This window comes from Camarhynchus parvulus, chromosome 1 (assembly GCF_901933205.1).
Source record: "Camarhynchus parvulus chromosome 1, STF_HiC, whole genome shotgun sequence".
NCBI classification, from domain to species: domain Eukaryota; kingdom Metazoa; phylum Chordata; class Aves; order Passeriformes; family Thraupidae; genus Camarhynchus; species Camarhynchus parvulus.
Window position 1 is genome coordinate 110,419,101 of NC_044571.1, and position 21,812 is coordinate 110,440,912.

General features: G+C 50.1%; 1 protein-coding gene across 2 annotated transcripts in view; it reads right to left on the reverse strand.

Annotated features, from left to right (window-relative positions):
- IGSF3 (immunoglobulin superfamily member 3) overlaps positions 1-21,812 on the reverse strand; it is a 94,470-nt gene that overhangs the window by 3,503 nt on the left and 69,155 nt on the right. For both annotated transcript variants that reach the window (XM_030971046.1, XM_030971036.1), the window contains 3 exons: positions 6,436-6,846; positions 4,417-4,824; positions 299-733 (listed from right to left, as the gene is read on the reverse strand). In XM_030971046.1, coding sequence (XP_030826906.1) covers positions 299-733; positions 4,417-4,824; positions 6,436-6,846 — 1,254 coding nt within the window. The remainder of the gene's footprint in view (positions 1-298; positions 734-4,416; positions 4,825-6,435; positions 6,847-21,812) is intronic.

Genomic DNA, 21,812 nt, shown 5'->3' on the forward strand with positions numbered 1-21,812 from the left:
TAATATAATATAATATAATATAATATAATATAATATAATATAGTATAGGAATAAATTAACCTAAAAACATAAGAGTCAAATTCTCAATTCCTCTTTTGTCCTAAAAACCCCAAAAATACCACAGTCCTCCCTGGTGGAGATTTTATAGTCTCTTATAAGCTCTTGAGCTGATTGGAAAAGTACCAGCACCACAGATTTGCCCCAGTCCCACTCGCTCCTTGGTCTTTTCATCTTGGTTGAACAGAAGATGCAGGGGATGCTGGGGCCACGGCCCCAGACAGTCATCACCAGTTCTCACCTGCATCCTGCACGTGCACAGCCACCATCCCCGACTCCTCCTGGGCCAGCCGGTACCAGACGCCGTTGGGATCCGCCAGCCACTCCTCCACTCGGCACGAGTAGTTGCCCGTGTCGGCACCGCCGGCCTGCAGCACCGTCAGCCGGAAAAGCACCGCCGAGAGCCTCTGGAAGCGCAGGCGGCCCTCCCAGCGACCAGCCTCGGGGCTGAAGATGGCATCAGGGCCCACACTCAGCACCGCTTCCCTCTCCTCCTCCTCCTCCTCCTCGCCCTCCTCTGTGTGCTCGCCCGCCTCCTTGGCCCGCAGGCTGTACCACGTCACTGCAAAGTGGGACTCAGGGCTGGAGCGGGACAGGATGCTGCAGTCCAGAGGGAAGGACTCCTTCTCCTGCACCGTGAGGTTGGTGGTGGCTGTGTCCACCTGCAAGGTGGGATCTGAGATGACAAAAATCAAGAGGTGAGTGCTGAGATATCATCAAAACCACCCTGTCTCAAAACAAACTGTCATTACTCTGGTGCTGGGAACAATCCAAGCAAAATCCAAATCTTGATGCAGCCTGCCAAGACTCACAGGGACCTCTGAGGCCAACCCTGCAGGCATGGCATCCTCACCTCACCACGCACCATCTGGCATGGGGTCAAACAGGTGCTGGCTGCAAGCACCATCTTACCCCTGCCCACCCTCATCCCAGCTAAGGGATGAGAGGAGAAAGCTGCTGCAGCTCATCCGGACATGCTATGTGGCAGGATACCAAGGTTTGGTGCATGTGCTATTCCTCCCCAGCTACTGCTGCACAGAACACTGCACTTCCTGCTTTTTATTTCTTTGAGAGTGCTCAAAGGACTTGAAAATCATTATGACAGAAGAGAAGACCTTTTCCAGCAGCTTGGAAAGTCATTTAGCTAAGAGGCTCCTCCATAGAGATGGTCTCAACACTGATGCAGCAAGGATGCTCCAAAAGTCTTCCTCATTTTTTTTCCTCTAGTGCTTGCTGCAAGGCTAAAGAGATGTTTTTACCTAACTGAGACACAGTGGCCAGAACCCACGATGAGTTGATTAAAGGCTGACTTCAAGAGCAATTAACATTTGGTTTAGTCATCTTGCCAGGGAGCACATACTCCAGGGATGACAATCAGTCTGGATCTAAGCTTTCATTTAAAGATTAAAAAGCCCTTTCCAAAGTGGGAGCTGAGCAGGACGGGCAAGTCGATAGCTCACCGAAGAGAGAGGCACTTTCTTCTCCAGTGAGGAGAGCTGGGCAAGCCCTCCCTTGTGCAGACCCTGGGTGTCTCTCAGGAGGGAGCTGCTGTCCCTCAGCTCTCATCAGCCACAGAGCTGCTGTGCCCAGTGGGGTTCTCATGACAGCACCTACCCAACCCTTTTTAAATGGTCTCGTGAGGAAAACCTCAATTAAGGCCAGAGCTCTTCAGGCCATAAGCAATATGAGTATTTACAGTTCACACCTTCCCAAAGACTCCTGAAGCAGAAACAGGAATGAGTTAAGTAATGAAATTTTGGGGACTACGAAGGTAAAAAGGAGGAAGGGAAGGAAATGGCTTGTCAAAACTAACACAAAGCCTCCCTCACCTTTAGGGGTTAAACAGAAAGAGGAGAATTGATGTCTGAAGGTGCTGAGAGGTTTTTCCTCCCCTTGCTGATGATTATAGCCCTGACAGATGAGGCTGGAGATCCTCACTAATGAGACATGAGTCACAAGCACAGTTAGTCATTTTGTTAAGTACTGACTGCTATGAAACAAAAACAAACAACAACAAAGCACTTCTAGAAAAAAAAATCTTCAATTAGTGAACTCCCAACTCCCTCTCTTCTTCCCACTCCACATTCTTCTGCAATTCAAGAGGAGCCTCAGAGATTTCTCCTGCTGTTCATTATCCCCTCCATCAGGGCAAGCAATTATCACACTGGATGGAGAGCTGTACTGACAACCCAGCAGGGCACAGGGACTGCCTGGGGAGGTCTCTCTGCTCAAGCCACTTTGGCCAGCAAAACTTCCCAAGCAAAGATGTGGCTGATAAGAGCTCTGCTGTCCCCTGCTCCTCCTCCACAGTAAAAATCTCTGCCAGGAATGACCACTAAAATCTTTCCGGAACCTCATGCTTTTGCCAGCTCTGCTCCACAGTTACAAGGCTGACATCTTGCTGGAATGGGCAGCCATGAAGCACTGCAGATCATGCAGAGTGGTTGCTTTAGAATCTGGAAAGTACTCAGTGAAGGAGGACTGTACTGTTATTTGTCCTACAGCCTTTAAGATATTAACATTTAATCTTGAGTCATACACCTAAAAACCTAGGAAATTTGTATTTTCCAAGGTAAACTGCCTTTGCATCTTATCTGTTGTTAAAACAGGCAAACTTAGCAGAGTCCTCTGGGAATCTGCTTTTAAGGGTTCAGGAGTCCATCAGTGCTGGTCAGTTTTAAGGACCACCTCTTGGGAGCATAGCAACAGGCAACTCCACTGTGTCCTACGTCAAGCAACATTGGCTGAACAGCAACTCCTTGTGGAGCTCAAGAGGAGAAAGAAATTGTATGATCTCTGAAAATGAGGCTCTGCAGGAAGATTACAGAGCTGTAGTTCACGTACGCAGGGAGAAGAGACCAATGTCAAAGCTCAGTTAAAGTTGAAATTGGTCAGTGTTGTGTCAGCTCTTTTTTAAAGCTGTTAATAGCAAGAAGATGTCTGATACCTGTTGAAGATAGTTACCTATTTAATAGAGATGAAGAAAAAGCAGAGGCATTCAATGTTTTCTTGCCTAAGTCTTTAATAATACCGATAGATCTTGGGCTGCCCAGTCCCATGAGTCAGAGGACCACGAGTGCAGGAACAGTAACTTTTCCATCTGCAGACTCTGAAATTGTGAGGGATCAGCTGTGTCAGCCAAGTGTCCACAAGTCCATGGGGCCTGATGGGACTCATCAGGTGTTATGGCAGGGCTCCTCCTGAACATATCCAAGGGCCCTGGGGGTCTGGGGAAGTGCTTTTTGGCTGGAAGCTGGCCAGTATATATTCCAATTTATAAGAAGAACATGAGAGAAGACTCAGGAAACTACAGACCTGTTAGTCTAACCTGAGTTCCTGGAAAAACTATGGAGAAGATTATTCTGGGTACTGAAAGGCATTCAAAGAACCACGCAGTCATCAGACATAGCCAACATGGCTTCACAGAGGGGAAGTCTGGTTAAATAATTTAATATCCTTGTGTCACCTGCTGTGTCAGTGGATGAAGGGAAGGCAGTTTTTCAATTTCAAAAGGCTTTTCACATTGTCCCTCACAGCACCCTTCCAGCAGTGGGATGGAGGATTCATGGTGCACTGCCTGAAGAACTGGCTGAAGGGCAGAGTTCAAAGGGATACAGTGAATGGGGCTACTTCTGGCTGGTAACTGGTCATTAGTGGTGTTCCTCAGGGTTCAATTTTAGGGCCAGTGCTGTTCAACATATTTATCAAAGATCTGGATACAGGAGTTGAATGCACCATTAGCATATTTGCTGACAATACCAAACTGGGAGGTGCTGCTGATTCTCTTGAAGGACAAGAGGCCTTACAAAGTGATCTAGATAGAGTGGAGCTCTGGACTTTAATTAATGGAATAGAATTTAATGAGTTGAACTGACTGGATTTTACACCTAGGTCCAAGTAGCACCATGCACAAGTAGAACTAGGAGAGGAGTAGCTAGAGAGCAGCCCTGCAGAAAGGGATCTGGGGGTGCTGGTTGTCAGCAAGCTTAGTACGACTCAGCAGTGTGTCTCCACTGCCCTCTACACATGAAAGGACCTTGCCTCTGAGGCACACACCTGGGAAGCACATGTAGCTTCTTCCATCCTATTCTCAATCAAAATGTGAGTAAAATCAGGAGCCTACCCTATTTAATCTGCCGAAAGTGCTGAAAAAAAAGAGAAAATTGTAGATGCAGTGATGAAATGCCAAGCCCATCTAGTTGTATTTGCAGAACTTGTAACAAGTTCTGCAAAGAAAAGCAAGAATCAGAAGAAATCAAGAAGAAAAAGGACTCAGTGTGGTCTGTGCTGTGGTCCTGCCCTGCGCCTGGACCCAGTGTCACTGACAGACAGATGGTGATTCGTGTCTGCCCCACTGACCTGGCTGCCTGACTGTGAGGGTGCTGATCCCGGAGAGCTGCTCGGCGCGCTTGTACCAGCGCTCGCTGGGGTCGAGCAGCCACTCCTCCACGCGGCAGCCGTAGGCGCCGCTGTCGCGCACGGTGCAGTTGTGGATGGAGAGCAGGAAGAGGCCGGGGGCCGGGCTCTCCAGGTGCAGCCGGCCCCGCAGGTCGCCCAGCGCCGCCGGCTCCCCGTAGTGCAGCGTGCTCTGCCGGCTCAGCCAGGCCAGCACCTCCCTGTCGGCGCGGCCCGGCCGCCGCACGGACCACTCCACCGAGAGCTGGGATGAGGGGCTGCTGCGGTTCTTCACCAGGCACTCCAGGGTCACCCACTCGTTCTCCAGCACCGTCATGTTCTTGTGCGTCTGGCTGACCTGCAGGCGGTTATCTGTGGGAAAAGCCCGGTAGAAATGCAACGTGACCAAGGGCTGCAAGGGCCCTTTGTCACCCCATGAGCCCTTCCTGCATGGCCACAATCCTGGGGTGTGATGGAAGAAATAAGGAAGTAGAGGAAAAAATGATGGAGAAAGGAAAGGACAAAAAAATAGAGAGGAGGAGAAGAAAACAAGGCTTGTGTTTTTTAGGGTCTTCTGAAAATCTCAGGCTAGTCACCAACAATGCAGTGCATGGAATTGGAAACCCACAATCTCCCAGCAGAACCTTGGAGGTCCTAAGTGCACAGAGACCTAATGAAGGAGATCACACCTCACTCTTTTCTAGTTCCCCTCATAGGATGAGGCAGTAGCCTCATCACACCCCAACCAGTAAGCCCCCTGCTGTGGAAAAAGGAAAAAAACCAGCAAGGTAGAGAACAGACAACTGATAACAGGGAAGCCCCGCTGCAAAACAAGAAGTGGCATGAGGGCAAAGTCACCCGGAGTGTTTTGCTGCCTCAGGAATGTCCCTGGTTTGTGCTCCACAACTTCATTGATACACAGGAGGGTGACTGGAATCAGCTTTTACGCGAAATGACGTGTCCAACTCTCCCAAATCCCTCACAATTCTTTCCAGGGCCAGCCTGGACTTCCCTGGTACTGCTGCTGCAGCAAGCAACAAGCACTGTACTTCCCAGAGAGAGCTGGGTGATGCAAAGCAGGGGACAGTCACAGCCCCCCGTCCCTGATCACCCCTCAGCCATCCTGGGACTCTGCAGACAGAAATGAGGAGCTGGCACTGGCAGCAAGCCATGCCCTGCTGTGCTTCCTGTGTGTGTGACCAGGCAAAGCTGCACTGGGGCCCATATCTAACATCCCTCTTGCACCCTTGTCCACAGAGCTTGTGTCTAGCCAGCCAAATACAGACAGAGAAAATGCACTAAGCACCCTACTCCAGCCCTGATATCCAAATGCATCCATCCTGCCTGAGGGATTTTATCTTCCAGATACAGGCAGCTGGAGCAAGTAAGGACAAGGCAGGCTTCCTCATGAAGTACCAATGCTCTGGACAGTACTTGCCTCCCTGCCTCTTCCCTGTGCCCCAGCTTGTGGGGGCTATATTTAGCTCCTCCACCAGCTCACCTTTATCAGTGTAATCCACTGCTCGGAAACCACCCACAGAGCAGATTTCTCCTTTCCTGGCAGCCAGCTTCCCACCTCATTAAACATTATTCCCATCTCATGTGCAAAGGGAAATGACACAAGGCTCCCTGTGCCTGCCAGGATCCAGGCACTGAGTAAAATTAAAGTGTGTGCAAGACATAAAATCGCTTTTCCAGACTCGCACAGACACAGGGGTTCTCTCCCAGTAAGTCACTAGCTGACACTCTTGCTACATGATGCTCTCAAGGATAATGAAACCTGGCTGGATGCAGTGGCCCTATAGACTATGGGGGATGGACAACCTTAACATGGGGACACTGAAAGGCACACAAGCTCAGTCTGGAGGAACAGGAGTCACATCAAAGGAGGGAAAACCCCTCCTTCCACGCAAGGATGTGCAGGCATGAGGATGCAAGGACAGGGTGGCAATCTCACAGGAGCCAGTGCCAAGAGGACCCCACCTGGCTGCTTGACGGTGACCTCGGTGCGGCCCGACACCTCCTCTGCCAGCTTGTACCAGGCGTGGTTGGGGCTGAGCAGCCACTCCTCCACGTGGCAGTAGTAGCTGCCGCTGTCGCGCACCTCGGCCCGCTGCACGGTCAGGCTGAAGAGGCCGCCCGAGGCAGAGCGCTCGAACTGCAGCCGGCCCCGCAGCCCCTCCTCCTCCGCGTAGGTGCCATACTCGAAGGCAGAGCTGTGCGTGGTCTTCAGGATGAGCTTCCCATCGGCGTCCGAGGGCTTGTGCACGTACCACAGCACGGCAAAGTGGGAGTCGGGGCTGGTCTGGGACTTCACCGAGCAGTTCAGGGGGATGGGCCGGTTCTCCACCAGAGTGATGCTGCGCTTCGACTTGCTCACCTGCAGCTTGGTCACTGCCAGGGGAAGGGAGAAGGATGGAGAGAGGTGGGTCATTAACATAGGAAAGAAATTCACCAGATTTGGGGTGGGCCAGAGAGGGCCCTCTTGCTTGGGTCCCACATACCTTTAAGACATTTACATATTCTACCAAATCTCTCCTTTCAACCCCTATCTACTCCTGGATCCTCCCACTGTGTCCCTCAGAAAGAGAGGCTGCTTTTTCACAGTCTGACCTTTGAAAGACTCTTTAATTCATAGTGGTCTAAAGCATCAGACTTAGTAAGATGACTACACCCAAACTCAGTGGTTTTTCTCATGGTGAAATCATACCACTTGTACCTCAGGGCAATGAGCTGTTGACCAGTTCCAGAGAAAACCACTTCTGAGAAAGCAAATTAAATGAGACCCCAGTGCTGTCACATGGCAGCCATCTCAGTGAGATGCATCCCACAGACACGCAATAGCTAGGGGAGGAAGTGCAGGCACAAGTGGAAAAGGAGAAACAGCGCCAGACTGGAAGGGATCAGCAGGGAGCAAGCTCTGCTCCCACAGCCAGGAGATCTGGCTCCAAGTCCACCACAAACTGCACAGCCTAGCACAAGCCAGAGGCCCATCACCTCTCTTGGCTTCCCAAGCACAAGTGCAGTTCCCACGCTGTAGCTAAGCAGTCCCATGGTGTTGAGGATGATGCAGCAGAATCATTAGCTCTAGTTCCTGTAAGGAGAGACACACAGATTCCCAATTCCCCTCTCCCTGTACAAACACAAGACAGAGCCTCTGCTGCAGTGTGTGCTCAGGCTGTGCCTGTCACCCCAGCCCTGAGCCAGGGCACTCCTGTTGGCAGAGGAGGACACAAGGCGCCCTCCTGTGACACTTGTGCTCGGAGTGCCCTGGAGTCCCCGCCAGCTACAGATGGGGAGAGGGGCAGCTCCCACCCAAGCAGACATACCCCTGTTCCACTCTGACAGGGGGAATGCTGCCTTGCTGCTGACAAGCTGCAAATCTCTTAAATCAAACATGAAGAGCGCACGGGTCCAAGTGGCACGACGCAAGTGTGGCACCACAGGCACAAACAACTGAAGGCTGCCAGGGGACCTGTGCCCATCCACACCCTGGAAACACATCCCACGCATCCTGTGTTTGTGAGGAAGCAATGCTGTCTTCTCCCTCTCACCAAGGCATGGACTCCTTGCTTTGCATCATGCTTTGCTTCCAGCTTCCCTTGGGCACCAGGGCCTCGGATGCCTGTCGGCACAAGTGATGAGTGACAGTGCCCAGGGAGAGGATGGGCACAAACAACTTCAAATGGGAGGAACTCCCACCACAGCACTGCTTTCTGCGCTATCACATCTGAGATAGGCATCCTGGTATCGCATCAGACATTCCCCTGGAGCCTGCATTGCCCGTGGCTTTAAATCAGTATGCTAATAAAGACTCCCTGCCTGGTGCCTGTGCTATGGCATGCAGACACTGGAGGAAGGAAAGGAGGGAAACTATCCTTGTTTTCCCTCCCTAGGGACTTCAACCTAATGGAAAGAGTCAGTGTCACCCTCTCGTATTTCTGCCATACCCCAGACACATTCCTTCCCCTTTGTTTCACTCCTGGACAACAGCCTTAGCCACCACACCCACCCTCATCCCACCTTTTTGGCTCACCATTGGTTAAGAACGGTTATTTCGAGCATTAATCAATCTTCCGAGTCCCTAGGAGATGAACCAATAAAGGAGAAGGTGGTTCTCAGCAGTTTCCTTTCTCCCCCAGCCCCCTTTCCAAACAGTTTATTTTTAATTGGTACTGGATTATTTTCTGCAACCGTTACTATGGAAACCTTTGTTACTATAGCAACTGTGTATGTAAAGTCAGTAGCCCTATATCTATTAAAATGCAGTATATACACACACGCTGTGTGTGGTGGGTTGCTCAGTATCAACACACACACACACACACACAAAAAGCCAGGGTACACACAGACCAGAGCTGCTGAGAGGCAAGCACCCCTCCCTCACAGTGCTCTTCCCACATTGCAGCACCTCCAGGAGATGAAATGAGGATGGCTGACACTGAGTAAGTCTAATCTTAGTGTTTGGGGCAACAGACCCACCTTGTACATGACAGATGTATTCCACTGAAGCAGTGAGGGCTTGTTCCCAGACCACAATCACAGTAATTGTCACTGTGTACAAACAGCATGGGCCCCTGAGGTCATCCAAGGACTTTCAGATGGCCCCTCAGCAGCTTTCCCATGCAGCTTTCCCTGCATGCAGCTTCCATGCAACCTTTGGGAAGAAATCTTTTTGAGAGTAATGGGGAAGCAATCTTATTAACTCTGGCAAAAATGAGATCTTAAATTTCACACACACACACCCCCATCCTTCCAAGCCATCCTTGGCAGCCACTGCAGCCAGCAGTCAGGAATTTGCCCACATTTGCACTGAGTCCCTAAGATATTGATGAGGTAGTGCTTCTACAGCTGCTCCCAGCTGGAGCAGCAAGCCCTGGCACGGAATCACAGGTCTTCTCTTTGCCAGACTATACTCTTGCAGAGGTTCATAACTGTGCATGAAGTTTCCTCTAGATTAGAGGTATCAGTGATATGTAATGACATCCCTGCCAATGCACTTTTCATCAGACATGAATTATTTTCCTAAGGGAGGCACACCGCAGAAGATGCAAGTGCAGGTTCTGTTTCCCTCCCACAGAATTAGAGAGGACATTCTCAGTCTTTTCCAATTCTGCGAATGCCAAATGCTTCCACATCCTGGGGCTGGTTCCTGCATAGTACGCAGGCATCCATCTCTTCTTCATAACCTTTTACAGATCCTACAGTAGTGATTCAAGGCTTTTATGGACTACAGACTAATAACAGCTAAGTTGGAAATCCTGTGGCACACAGGATGGGGCAGCCCCACTCTCAGGGGAAAGATCCTGGTTAAGACATGGGAAGCTTTGTGGGGTAACTCACACTTCTGCTCTGTCATGGGGCTGACCATCAGCCACTGTTCACAGACACGCAAACAATTCCACAAAGCTCATTCTGCATTTGAGAAAAATTATTTAAAAAGGGGAAACCAGATAATGTTGAAGTTGGTGGTCCAGGGTAATGGGAGTGGCACAATACAATGCCAGGGAGTCCATCCATCTCTTCCCATAATGGTGGTAAGCCTATTCCAGTGCAAACTGAGTCCCTCCATGCCACATGCAGCTTGCCAGGTCATGTTTGGAGATGTTGCCATGACATGGAAATGGTTGTAGCTGCTGGCGCACCAGTGAGGTTGCAAGAAGTCTGACACCCCAGGCACCCAGCCAGCGAAACCTCACCCTACTGACAAGGGGGAAACTCCCTTTCCTGGCTAGAGGATTTGCCTGGGCAGAGAGCCAGGAAAGGGCTTGGCCTTCAAATGCTGAGTTGATCAGGTGTGCCCCAGGGGCTGGGGTTTAGGTGAGGCAGGGCTGCTCCAGCCCCGTGTCAGGCAGCAGAGGTGGTGGGCACAGCAGTGTGAACACACACAGTTGCCCAGCATTTTCTGCTGGCTGTCAAGAGGCTGATGTTCTCCTAACAGCCTCCCAAACATCTGCTCTGTGAGAGGAACAGGTGCCTGCGTCTAGGTGAAGTTACTGTGCATATCATCTGCAAACCATAATCCTTGTTGCCACAATGTCTCCTGGCTCCCTGGAGAGTGCCAGTAAAGAGGATATTGTACCTTAATGTACTGTAATTGGCCCTACATATGCTATTAAGGCTTTCAATTTACAGTGGCAACAAGTCATGGCTAGAAACCTCTTTGTTATTTTTATCATTATCTCAAGATGCTTGTGGCAGCTTCTGGTCCTCAGAGCTTGCACCTCTGTCTGGGACCTCAGGTCAGACACACCTTACAAACACAGCAAGCTATGACACAGCCAGATCCTCTCTACAAGCTGATAGGTAGTAGATGTTTTCCCCACACCATCAAGCAGGCAGTCAGTCTCTTCAAGCTGAGCGTGTGGTAAGCACAGTTATACAAATATTTGGGGGAAGGGAGAGCAGTCATCAGAGGAGGAGGACAGAGACAGTGATGTGATTCATGGTTTTTCTGCTGACTTGCTGCCTCTTGGCTCCCTCCCCTCTGTTTCCTAATCATCAAGCTGGGGTTACAACACTTACCTTTAGCAAAGCACTTTGCAACCTGTACCTAAAAATGCTGTGATAACAAGATGCTCCATCTCAAACACCCTACATCCTTTTGCCTTGTAGGCAGCAAGGAAACACAACAGCAGGAGCTTACTCCCCACCTGGAGCCACTATTACCAAGTCCTGGGAATGGCAATGTTTATTTGCAGCTGAAGATACCATTTCCTCAAAACAGCCCCACACAGAAACCCAGAATGATGCCCCTGCAGCAAAGGAGGAGGGGGCCATCCAGTGGGGAAGGAGCCAGCTCTGCATGAACCAGCAGCTGTGGCACAGAAGGGTGGGCAGGAGGATGGCCACCACATCCCAGAGAGTCCTCAGAAAGCCCTGTCACCACAGCAGGGAGGCAGTGTCCCACTTTGGAGGTTGCTGCTCGCTAGGGAGAGCTCCTCCAGAGAACCCTTTTGCTTGGAAAGAACTGATGAAATGTTGCAAAAAGTTTTCTGGGGAAATGTCCTAATTTTAAAAGCCTCCACCGAGATTTCACTGTGCTGAGGTGTGTGTGCAGGGGGAGCAGAAATGAGGCCAGCCCAACCTGAGCCCAGCCCTGGTTTAACACCATAGAGTGAGTTTAGCAGGCCAGTCAGGAGAGATTCTTTTCCAGCAGCACAGCCCCACGGTGATTTCTATAAGGAACCCCTCTCTCCCCAGCACAGTCAGTGTACAGCCCTGAAGGGCATTGGCCAGGCCTTTGGCACAAACTCAGCCATCCCCTCAGCCTGTGGTCACATCCCAAGGCTGCTTCATCATTTCCCTCACCAGGGCCTGAAAAGCACTCAGTGCCTGAATTTCTGCAGGAGAATGTTTGCCTGGGATTCAAGAGACCAGTGTGCAGGTTACTGCCACAGGCTTACACATGTACTGACATTCAGACCCCTGCCAGCTCTTCTCCCTTCCACCAAGCAGGGCTGAGGAGGCTCCTCCACTTCCCCAGACACTGCAAGGACTCCTGCTTTAATGACTGAACAGAGTCAAGCAAGTACACGCCAGCCTACTGATTCAGCATGGCGAGAGCTGGGTGACTCACGTTTATTAGGTTAGTTCAAATCACACCAACGTTCAAAAGGGAAAGATGTGCAAGTCCTTTTGGAGAGGAGGCATCAGAAGTAAGGCATTTGCAGAAGGGAAGAAAACAAGATGCTCCTAGGAGGACTGTGCTCATTAAGCTTAACCACAGCACAGAAATCACAGCAAAGTAAAGACAAAGGCTTCCAGCACTGGGGCAACCTCCCCAGGGAAGGCAGGAACATGGCAGCACAGCTCCCGACTCCAGCTATTCTCTTTTAACTGAACACAATTCCTCCTGAAACTGGATTAGTGAGGTTGCAAATTGCATTAGCCAACATGGGAGGCTGCTGGTGCAACAGGAGCAGCAGAAAGGGAAATAGCATTAGACTTTGCCTGCCATTATTACTGCCATTATTAACTTGTCACTTTACTGTAGTGTTCCTATAACAATGAATTATTGCCTGCAAACAGGCTGACATGATTGAATTACTGGCAGAGCAGCTCTGTGGGAAGGAAAGACAGCATTAACCCTTTCCTGAGGAAGGCTCAGCTTCAACCCCCTCCCATGTGGTCAGACAAAGAGCTGAAGCTGTGACTCTCCCCACCAAGTGACCTGCATTTCAACATGTTCAGCAAGCTGCTGTGAAGTCCACAGCCCAGCAGGCAGCCCAGACACTCCCCAGCCTCACAGCAGCTGCTGCTGCAGCAAGACCAGCCGGGTATTTAAGTAGCTGTGCACGTCCATGCTGACCATCACCTGTCCAACAGCCCTGCCCAGCACTCAGCCTCAAGCACAGGCACAGGACTGAAGGACACTGTGTTACTGCAGCCTGGGCAGTGGAGTTTGATGCTCTCAAAATGGTGCCAGAGGGTGCTGTGGCAAAGCAGAACAGGCACCTCTCCTCAAACCCCACGGTGGATCTGCTTGCTCATCCGCACCCGCACCAGCTCCAGCCCCAAGTCTGATCATCCCAAAGTTCCTACAAGCGGCCCCATGCCCTGCCCCTCCCCAAAAGCAGCACAGTCAGACTGCAGACCCACCAAACACTGGGGGAGCAGGTCAAGTCCATCTCTGCATGTGAAGACTGCAGGCAGTGGCAAGGACATGTGCTTGGCTAGGGAGCAGCCTGGCATTACCAGCCGTGGCAGAGACTGTGGAGCAGCTAACAAACCAGCAGGTAACCAGGTGAGACCTTGGGGAGGAATCATGTGTGACCCAGAAAGGCTTTTTAAAGCCCAGAAGGCATACATCTGCCAGCACATACAGAAAAGGCAAGGATGGAAAAAGCTGGGAAGCCCACAGCCTCCCAGGTCCAGCCAAGACTAAGGCAGAGACCACCAGCTGGGATGTACCACTGGCCTGGAAAAAACAAGACTTCCCTCAAGAAACAGAAACCATGTTAGTGTAAAGAACAGCAAGAAACAAATGTACCCCAAAGCAAAATGCCTCACAAACCTAAAATCAGAAACTTTCCTGCAAAACCCTGAAATGCACATAAAAGTTCTGCACGAGAGACAAGAGGGGAGAGAGGAATAAAAGATTCCCAGCATGAGTTGTGCCTGCTGTCAGAAAACAATATACAGCTCATTGATCACTTGTAAATTAAAATATGGAGATAGGATCACTGGAAGATAAACTCCCTACCAAGCTACACTGAAGATAAAGAAATAAAAAAATAACATACAGAGATATTTAATCAACTCCTCGTCAGAAACATTTCAAACAAAGGAGTGCTCCGTCAATTAGGAAAAAAAAGTCATTAAATGCACCCAAAGAGCAAGTTGTAACACACACCAACTCCCATGCCCTGCTGGAGGCTGGATTTCCTGAGATATTTCTTCCCTCACGAAACAACTTGGCAGTTTTGTGCAGTTGCACGCTCAGAGCACAACTGCACCCTGTAGTGCAGGGCTGACTTTCACACACGCTGCGTTTGACTTGGCCATTTTCAGCAGCTCCTGGTGAAAATCTGAGTGCTGGGCAGGCAGAGATGAGCTGCCTAGGGTGGTGTGAAATGTCATTTTCTTGCCACCCAGAGAGCAAGCTCTCCAGCCAGACCTCAGGCAGGATCAGGAGATCTTTTGGATACTGCCACACCAGCCCAGCCAGTGTCAGGTGCTGCTCTCCATGCAAAGAGAAGTCCCCTGAGAAGAACCCAGCTGAATTCATCCAGGCATTAGCTCATTCCACTCACCTTTAACTGTTCCCTTCCACTGGGCTAGCTTTCTGCAGGTTACTAAAATGAACTGTGGCACAGCAGGACCTATGCCAGCACAAGGAATGGGATAGGACCATGCAGCCAGCAGCCCACATCGGGGATGAAGATCACCTCCTTCTGTGCAGCAAAGTGCCAGGTCAGCTCCACCTGCAGGAGTTTACTTCCCAACTGGGAGCCACTATTACCAAGTCCTGGGAATGGCAACACTTAATTGCAGCTGAAGATACCATTTCCCCAAAACTGAACACTCATGGATGCTGCTGCTTCCGCAACTAGTGAGTACAACTACTGCTGGAAGAACAACCAAGTGAAATGAGCCATCTGTCATTTCTGAAGGAATTGTATTCTTGAACTTCTTAAGGAGTGAGGACATATTTCAGCATAATGGGCTACAGATCCATCATCATCTGAACTCCCTGCCTCTCTGTTAATTGGGACAAGGAAAACTACAGTAATTTTCTTTAGCAGCATCCCAAATGCCTTTTTAAGTAAGTAAGATGGCCTTGAGAGAAAACTTTTATGTATACATACATATGTTAAAAAAAAAGAACCTGAGCCACAGGTTCAGCATGTTTGCAGCCATTTTGCTGTAAGGAAGCAGATCTCAGGTTCAGTGAACCCAGGAATTCATTCTTTGACCAATGTCAGAATATGCAGCTTCTCATGCCAGGAGAAGCATTGCTCAGGATACAGAACACAGAAAAATGGTGCAGGTGCCATGTACAGAGGTGGACTGCCAAAGGTGTTGCTTGGGCATATGAGGAGGGACCCCTGGGCTGGGCACTGCTCTGACTGGAGGGCTGAGAGGGCAGCAAGAGCAATACTGTGCTGCTGCAGCACTGAGCCTGCTGGCCCCAAGGCCACTCACCTCATGGAGAGCTGGGGCTCCACGCAGAAACTGTGGCAGGACAAGAGTGGTCAACACCTGGCTGCAAAGCTGCTCATCACCTCAAGTCTCCCTCTCCCTCAAGGGCTGCCCCTGCTGACTCTGCTTTTGAGATCTTCAAGGGCAGGAGGAGGTACAAAGCTTTAGAGCTGGACACCATCTAAGTACTGCTCACAGCAGAGTGTTTTAGCCCAAGGAAAGCAAACAGGGAATCGATGAGAAGCTAAAATGTGTGGAGAGAGAGAAGCATTTCAAGACAACATCAAAGAAGGTGCATGTGCACAGACTGCAAACAGGCTGACACCATGGTTTTGTACATCCACACTGCAAACAGGAGTGGAAAACTGCTCAGGAGATATCAAAGGGAGAAAGCAGAGAGTACTCTGAAATGGAAGTGAAAAATTTAGACCTAAAAGGTAAACATGGAGAGAGTTAACTTGAAGAGAGCAGCACATCCTGGATATGGCCCAGGTCTCCTGGCACTGTCAGTCTTGTCAGGGGGCTGAAAAGAAAGACAGCCTGCACTAACATCAGCGGGCACACACAGAGCAGGCTGAGTCAGGTTAAGGTCCCACTAGGTGCAAGGATGCATTTCCACACTCCTCACCCTTGTGTAATGCATCCAAGATGCTTCATCCATTTAAAGTTCAACTTCTCAGGTCATGCCCCTGGGTGCATTTTCCAGGCTGGAGTCCCAAGAGAAACCTTGAACATAACTGCCTGCAATCAGCCCAACACACCTGGCTCTTACAGAAGAGGCTCTCACAGGCAAACCTGCAGAAGAGCCAAGCAGCACCACCCCAGAAGGAAAACAAATGGAGGGAGAGGTGAATCACAGCTCTGACCCCACAAAGCCAGTGTCATCATCCCCAGTACAGCATCAGGAATGCAGCAGCACATCCAGCACGAGCTCCCTTCCTGCTGCTTATACCTGGGAGGACAGGGATACTTGGAGGAGGGAGTGATGGCTAAATGTAGAGAAAAAGCACCCTGGGGTGCTGGCCTGGGATAAAGAACTGTGCCAAGGAGGTGCCAGCAAGTCTAAGCAGGGAATCTGTCTCAGAGGACCTGGCAAATGTGGCAACAGAGCTCCCCAGGACAAACGGGCAGGAGTAGGAGAATCAACGCTACCTCTGCTACCTGCAGAAGAAAAAGGGCTCCAGCTGGGTCACTAATGCAGGTCCATGCAAGGGGACAGCTCTGGGTCACGCAACACTGAGCCCCTTCATTTCATGTGTTCAGTGTGCTGGAAGGAAGGACCAGCAGCTCTGAGGAAGAACAGCAGGTCTTATCCCAATGGCAATGAAGGGAAAGGAGCAAGTCCCCGAGCACACAGGGAAGAGGAGGCTGCTCTGTGCCACAGCCACTGCTGCTGAGCAATGAGCTCCTCTCTTCTGAGCTCTTCCTGAACTCCTTCAGCACTCAAGCAGGAGTACAACCATTTGCCAGATGGAGCAGGCAGCTGTAAAGCAGGGAAGCAGTGCTGTTCTACAGAGCAAAACCACTCTGGGATCAAGCAAGCAGCAAACTTCAGCTTCCAGACTTCACTTCTGTAAGGAAGTTTCCAGCTCATTAACTCTGCTTTCTTAACTTTATTGCTGGATGCTGCCAGAAGCAAGAAGTGTCAGGTTAAAGCACAGACTTTGTGGCCTTTGAAAACACTTGTTTGAGCCTCCACTCAAGAGTCTGGTCAGTATTCCACTGGCCACCTGTAGTAGAAAAGGCATCTTTCACATCCATCTATGAGAGAATTCCTTAAACACTGAAATTACTAAGAATTACTAAGATGAGATGGAATAAAGGCATTAACAGTAATATCTGAGTTAAGGAAAGTTTCTTATTATACTCCACAAATGTCTTGGTACCTAATTATTTGAAAATCAGTCCTCCTCTCCCAGCATTGAGTGTATTATAAAGCCGCCTCCTTTTTCAGTTCTCATCTTCCCAGCATCCCAAGCCTGCACAGTCACAACTGTCTGGCTGCTCACTGAGCCTTCAGAGAGAAGGAGGAGCATGAGACTGAATGGTCTCCCTCTGGCTGCCAGGGATGAGCTTGGACAAAGAGGTAAGAGTTCTACATTCTCCACTCATTATGTTTCTCTGGCCATTGCTAGGCCAGCACAGCCACTCTCTGGTTTCCTGTGGAGAGCAGAAAAGCAGCACAGGGCTCTGCACCCACCTGGATGCAGGGCTTCAGGGACAGCACAGCTCTGGCTCACCTCACTCCTAAAGGAAGGTTCAGGAAGAAGCCACCTCCAGCTCCTCCAAGGCCAGCCTGACAAGCCTCCACCCCCCCCCTCCACGATGGTTTCAACTTGACAGCTCCTTATAAACCAAACTTTAAGAAGCAGCCCCTGGAGAGCCTCTGGAAGATAATTAATGCTCTAATGAAGAGCATGACTGCCTTGTTTGCTCGACGGCTCCCAGGTCAATCAATCTGCTGTAGACTGGCTGGCAAAAAAGCAGTGAGGAGCCCAGCACCCCTGGAGTCTGCTCAGTTATCATCCCCTGCCATCCCTCCTCCCATGTTCATTACTGTCAAAATCCCAGCAGCCAGAGGACAGATTTATAGAGGCGATTGCAGCTTCTCCCTGAGCGCCCGATCCAGATTTAGTCACAAAGGAACAGGACAAGGGACAACACAAGGATGGAGGGGTGGGGAATTGCATGAGTATGAAAGGGGTGAGAAGGGGCTCTGAGGGTGGGGGTGTTGTGTGAGAGCCCTGCTTTCTTATTCTGCTGCTGCCAGACACACTCTCCAGCACTCAGACCCCAGGACTTTGCTGAATCACCCCCTCATCTGTGCTGCAGGGGCATGATAAGTGCAGTAACACACACAATGACAATGGCAATTTAATACACCAGCACAAATCTGCCCCAAGCCTCCCTGCCAAAAGAGAGAGCACTCTGCAGACACCCAAGCCTGCCCAGATTGCAGCACAGCCCCTGTTGTGCACTGTCTGCTGCCCTTGTCTGAGTCCTGCAGACCACACGGACAGGCACTGCTCCCAGACAGTGCCAGCTGTGTCATCCCTGGACACCTGGCAGGGACAAGCAAGATCCAAGGAGGAGATGGGAACAGAGCCTGCCTGACAGCCCTTGGGTTTTCCCCTTGACCTGTCTGAAGCTATCTACCACCTTCCTCAGGCAGGACCCAGAGCCCAAGAGTTGTGTCCCCTCTGTGTCCCCATTTCCAGGGCCACTTGGATTCAAAAGGAACCACCTGCTTCCCCTAAAAGGTACCTCTGCTTCCCCTAAAACCCAAGGAAACTGTAAGTGCCAGGGAGTCACCACACATGTCCTCTCCAGGTACAGGACACAGCTGATCCTGACGGATCTCAAATATCAGCCCACTAAGCCCTCCATGCTGGATGCTCTTCTCAACCTGGAAAGGGGCAAGGCAAAGGGCAAAGCAATGTCTCCAGATGGGAAAATGGTGGTGAACTCCCAGGGAAAAGGGATGATGGCTTGGGGATGACAGACCCATGTTTTCAGAGGCAGGCCAGATGCTGCAGCAGAAGGGGAGCCCCAAACACAAAAGAAATCTCCACTCCTGCACTCAGGGCTCACTTCTAGTTCACATTGCACTACTGTGCATGATCTCCTGCCAGCTTTGGTTTCAGGGAAGCAGCTGGTGTGAACTGAGATGTACTTTTATTATTCTTCCCCTTCTGCTGCAACAAGCTCACCAAGAAAGAAACAACAGGCATCTTGAGAGATGGAAGTAAAAAGAAGAGCACTGCACTGTAGGGAAATGAAACAGCCACAGGCTATCTAGCCAGTCTGGTCTCCAGTCATGTCTAAGAGCCCCCTACACCAGTCTGGATTTCTGCCCCAGCCTACAAGTTAAAATTCAGCAGTGGCCCTAAAGCAGTGCAGGTCTCTGTCCCTGTAAAGCACACATGGGCTCTCAACCCAGGGTGTGCAGGCTTGCATGACACTGAGCAGCAGGCCAGGAAAGGGAGCTCTGGATCCCAGTGCTACTGCTGGTGAACTCACATGATACCTAAATTCTCTATTAACTTTCCACACACACAGCCAGCACCCTTAATAGGGAAATTTCCTCACACTGCCAGTCTTTAGAACAAAGAGATCCCAAGGGATCAGGAATGTCACTCTCAAAAGCCAAATCTGGCTCAGATGCCACAGAGGAGACTTGTGACATCGTGCCTGCAGACCTTGTACTCAGAGTTGGGTTAATGCTGCCATTGCCTGCCTTCCTTGCTCCCTCCTTCAGCCCCTACATGTTTCATTTCTCAAAATACTGCTCATTTCTTCTTGGATTTCACAAAGCAAGGAGGCCACCACTAATTTACCTTTCTCTCCTCAACACACTTCAAAGGCTGATGTATACTGAATTCATGTCTGCACCTGAAACCTGTCAAATAGAAAGGTCACTCAAACAGGGAGCAGGGGTTTGAGAAGGAACTAGAATCCCCACATTAACTTACAGTCTAGAAACACATGCTGGCTCCATTTGCCAAAAGACCTCCAGATAACTCTTTATGGTGTCCCTTAGTGGACTGGTAGTGGAGATAGGTCACCCCAAGCATATGGGTCAAGGCAGACAGCCATGGCTAATGGCAAAGGAAAGGACAGGACTGAGACACCAAAGAGCAACCTTAATCTCAGATTAAGGTGATTGTAGTGGAACAGAAGTAGACAAACAGCTCTCTCAGCTGCTTAATAATTCTGGGGTCCTGAATGACCCTTTTTGGAGAAGCCTTGGATATTTATCTAAAAACCGGCACCCACTTCATCAGCACAGGTTTGTCTGGGAGGGCTCTAGGACATTCACTCAGAAGTGTCTGGGGAAGGTGTCTCTCATCTCATCCTGGATCTTCTCTGGAGATCACCCAGCCAAAGACCCAGGAATGACATAATACAAACCTCTGCCACCTGCAAAACCAGAGAGAGCCAGAGCAGTCCCTGGTCTGCCAACATTTCATTCACAGAGAACATCAACCACCTGCTCCCAGAGGCTGCCTGGGACATGGTAACAAAACACAGAGAGGGTGCAGCCATGGTGCTGGGAGAGCTCTGAGGAGTCCCTCTTCTCTTCCATCCCCACTTGTGAGCCACAAAGCCTCAAACAATATGCAGAGCTCACTGAACTGACAGCTAAGATTTATTTTGCAGTCATTTGCTGAGCAGCTGGGAGACAGGGAGAGGTGAAAACCATGGAGACCTGGACAACTTGTTCTGTTAAGGCATCACTTAAGTGTTACTGCTGCCAGGGCATGGTTTAACTGAGCTGCCTGCCACCCTGAGCTCTGACACACAGGCTCTCTTCCTGAAGCTGTTATCAAGGATTTCTCTTCCCCTCTCTGTCTCACACACAGATATGCATGCATGGGGCTGCGAAGAAGCATGTTACTCCAGGGACCACATCCATTCAACACTGCTTCCTAAGGAAGTAAGCTAAAATGATGAACATCACCAACTCGACCTTGCAAGCAGTAAAACATGTATTACAAGGCAGCATAATCAAGATAAATGGAGAAGATTAACCTGGAGATGAGGGCAAGGGAGAGAGAGGGAAGAAAAATTATGGCGGGCTCATGAGGTGGCTCGAGCTCACAGCATCCCCTGAGTTGTCTAAAGACAGGGTTGGGGAAGGTGGAGGGATTATGAAAAGGGATACTGATGGGAAAAACATAAAGCCCAACCAGCAGAGACCCTAGGAAGGAGTCCTTCTGCACAGGAACAGAAAAGGAGAACTCACATGCAGCAAGAACCTGAGCCAACAGTCTTGAAGGTGTTAAAAACCTCACTCCAAACACCAACTCCACCCCTAAGGCCAAGATAGCAATACTATTCAGCTCAGCAACAACCCACAGCTACCATGGCCACTTGTTTGCACTTCCCATGCACAATAGGGACACCACCAAAATATCAGTGACAAGCCCTGCAGAAGGCCCCTCACTCACTCCAGTACAGGGACAGCACCTTGTAGGTTTTCTGACTGCCCCTGCCACATCAGTGCCTGTTGCTTATCTGCTGCACGCTCTGTGTGGGCACCCATGGTTGTAGAGACTTTCAGCCAAAAGGGCTCAATTTCGGGTGAGGATGAAAATCAGGCTCTTTGATCACCATCTGTTTTTGAAGGTGCCTCCAGCAGAATGAGAGATGCACCCAGTTATTGGACCAGAGCTGCAGCACCCCACCTATGGGAACACATCTCCCAGCACCCCACCTATGAGAACACATCTCCCTCTTTGATCCTATTTGCCCCATTCTTCTCCTCTCTTTTCCGAGTCTGCCCTGATAAATGGATGTGGCAACCTGAAAACCATCTCTGTCTCACAAAACACTCCAGACACTGGACTGAGCTCAGCCACCTCACTTCCCAGAAGAAAACCCCAGGAACAGCATACAAGAGGCAAAGAGAGGACCCATTTCCCCAGAGGTGGATAAAGGAAGTCCAACATAATCACAGCCGAAGAGCTGAGCCAGTTACAAGTCAGAAACATAATCACTGCCAGAAGAGCAGTCCTAACTCAGGGGAGACTGCAGCAGTCGTATTTTCTGAAAAATCCCTTGGCCCAGGATTTTCTCCTGGGAAGCTGAGAAGACTCAGAGAAAAAGGAAAACAAATTCCTATCTCGTTTGCTTCTCCTGTGTTTTGCTGCTTTGAAATGTGTTTGGAGATTGTTTACCAACAGGTGGTTGTTTCATTGGTTTCATGTGAATTG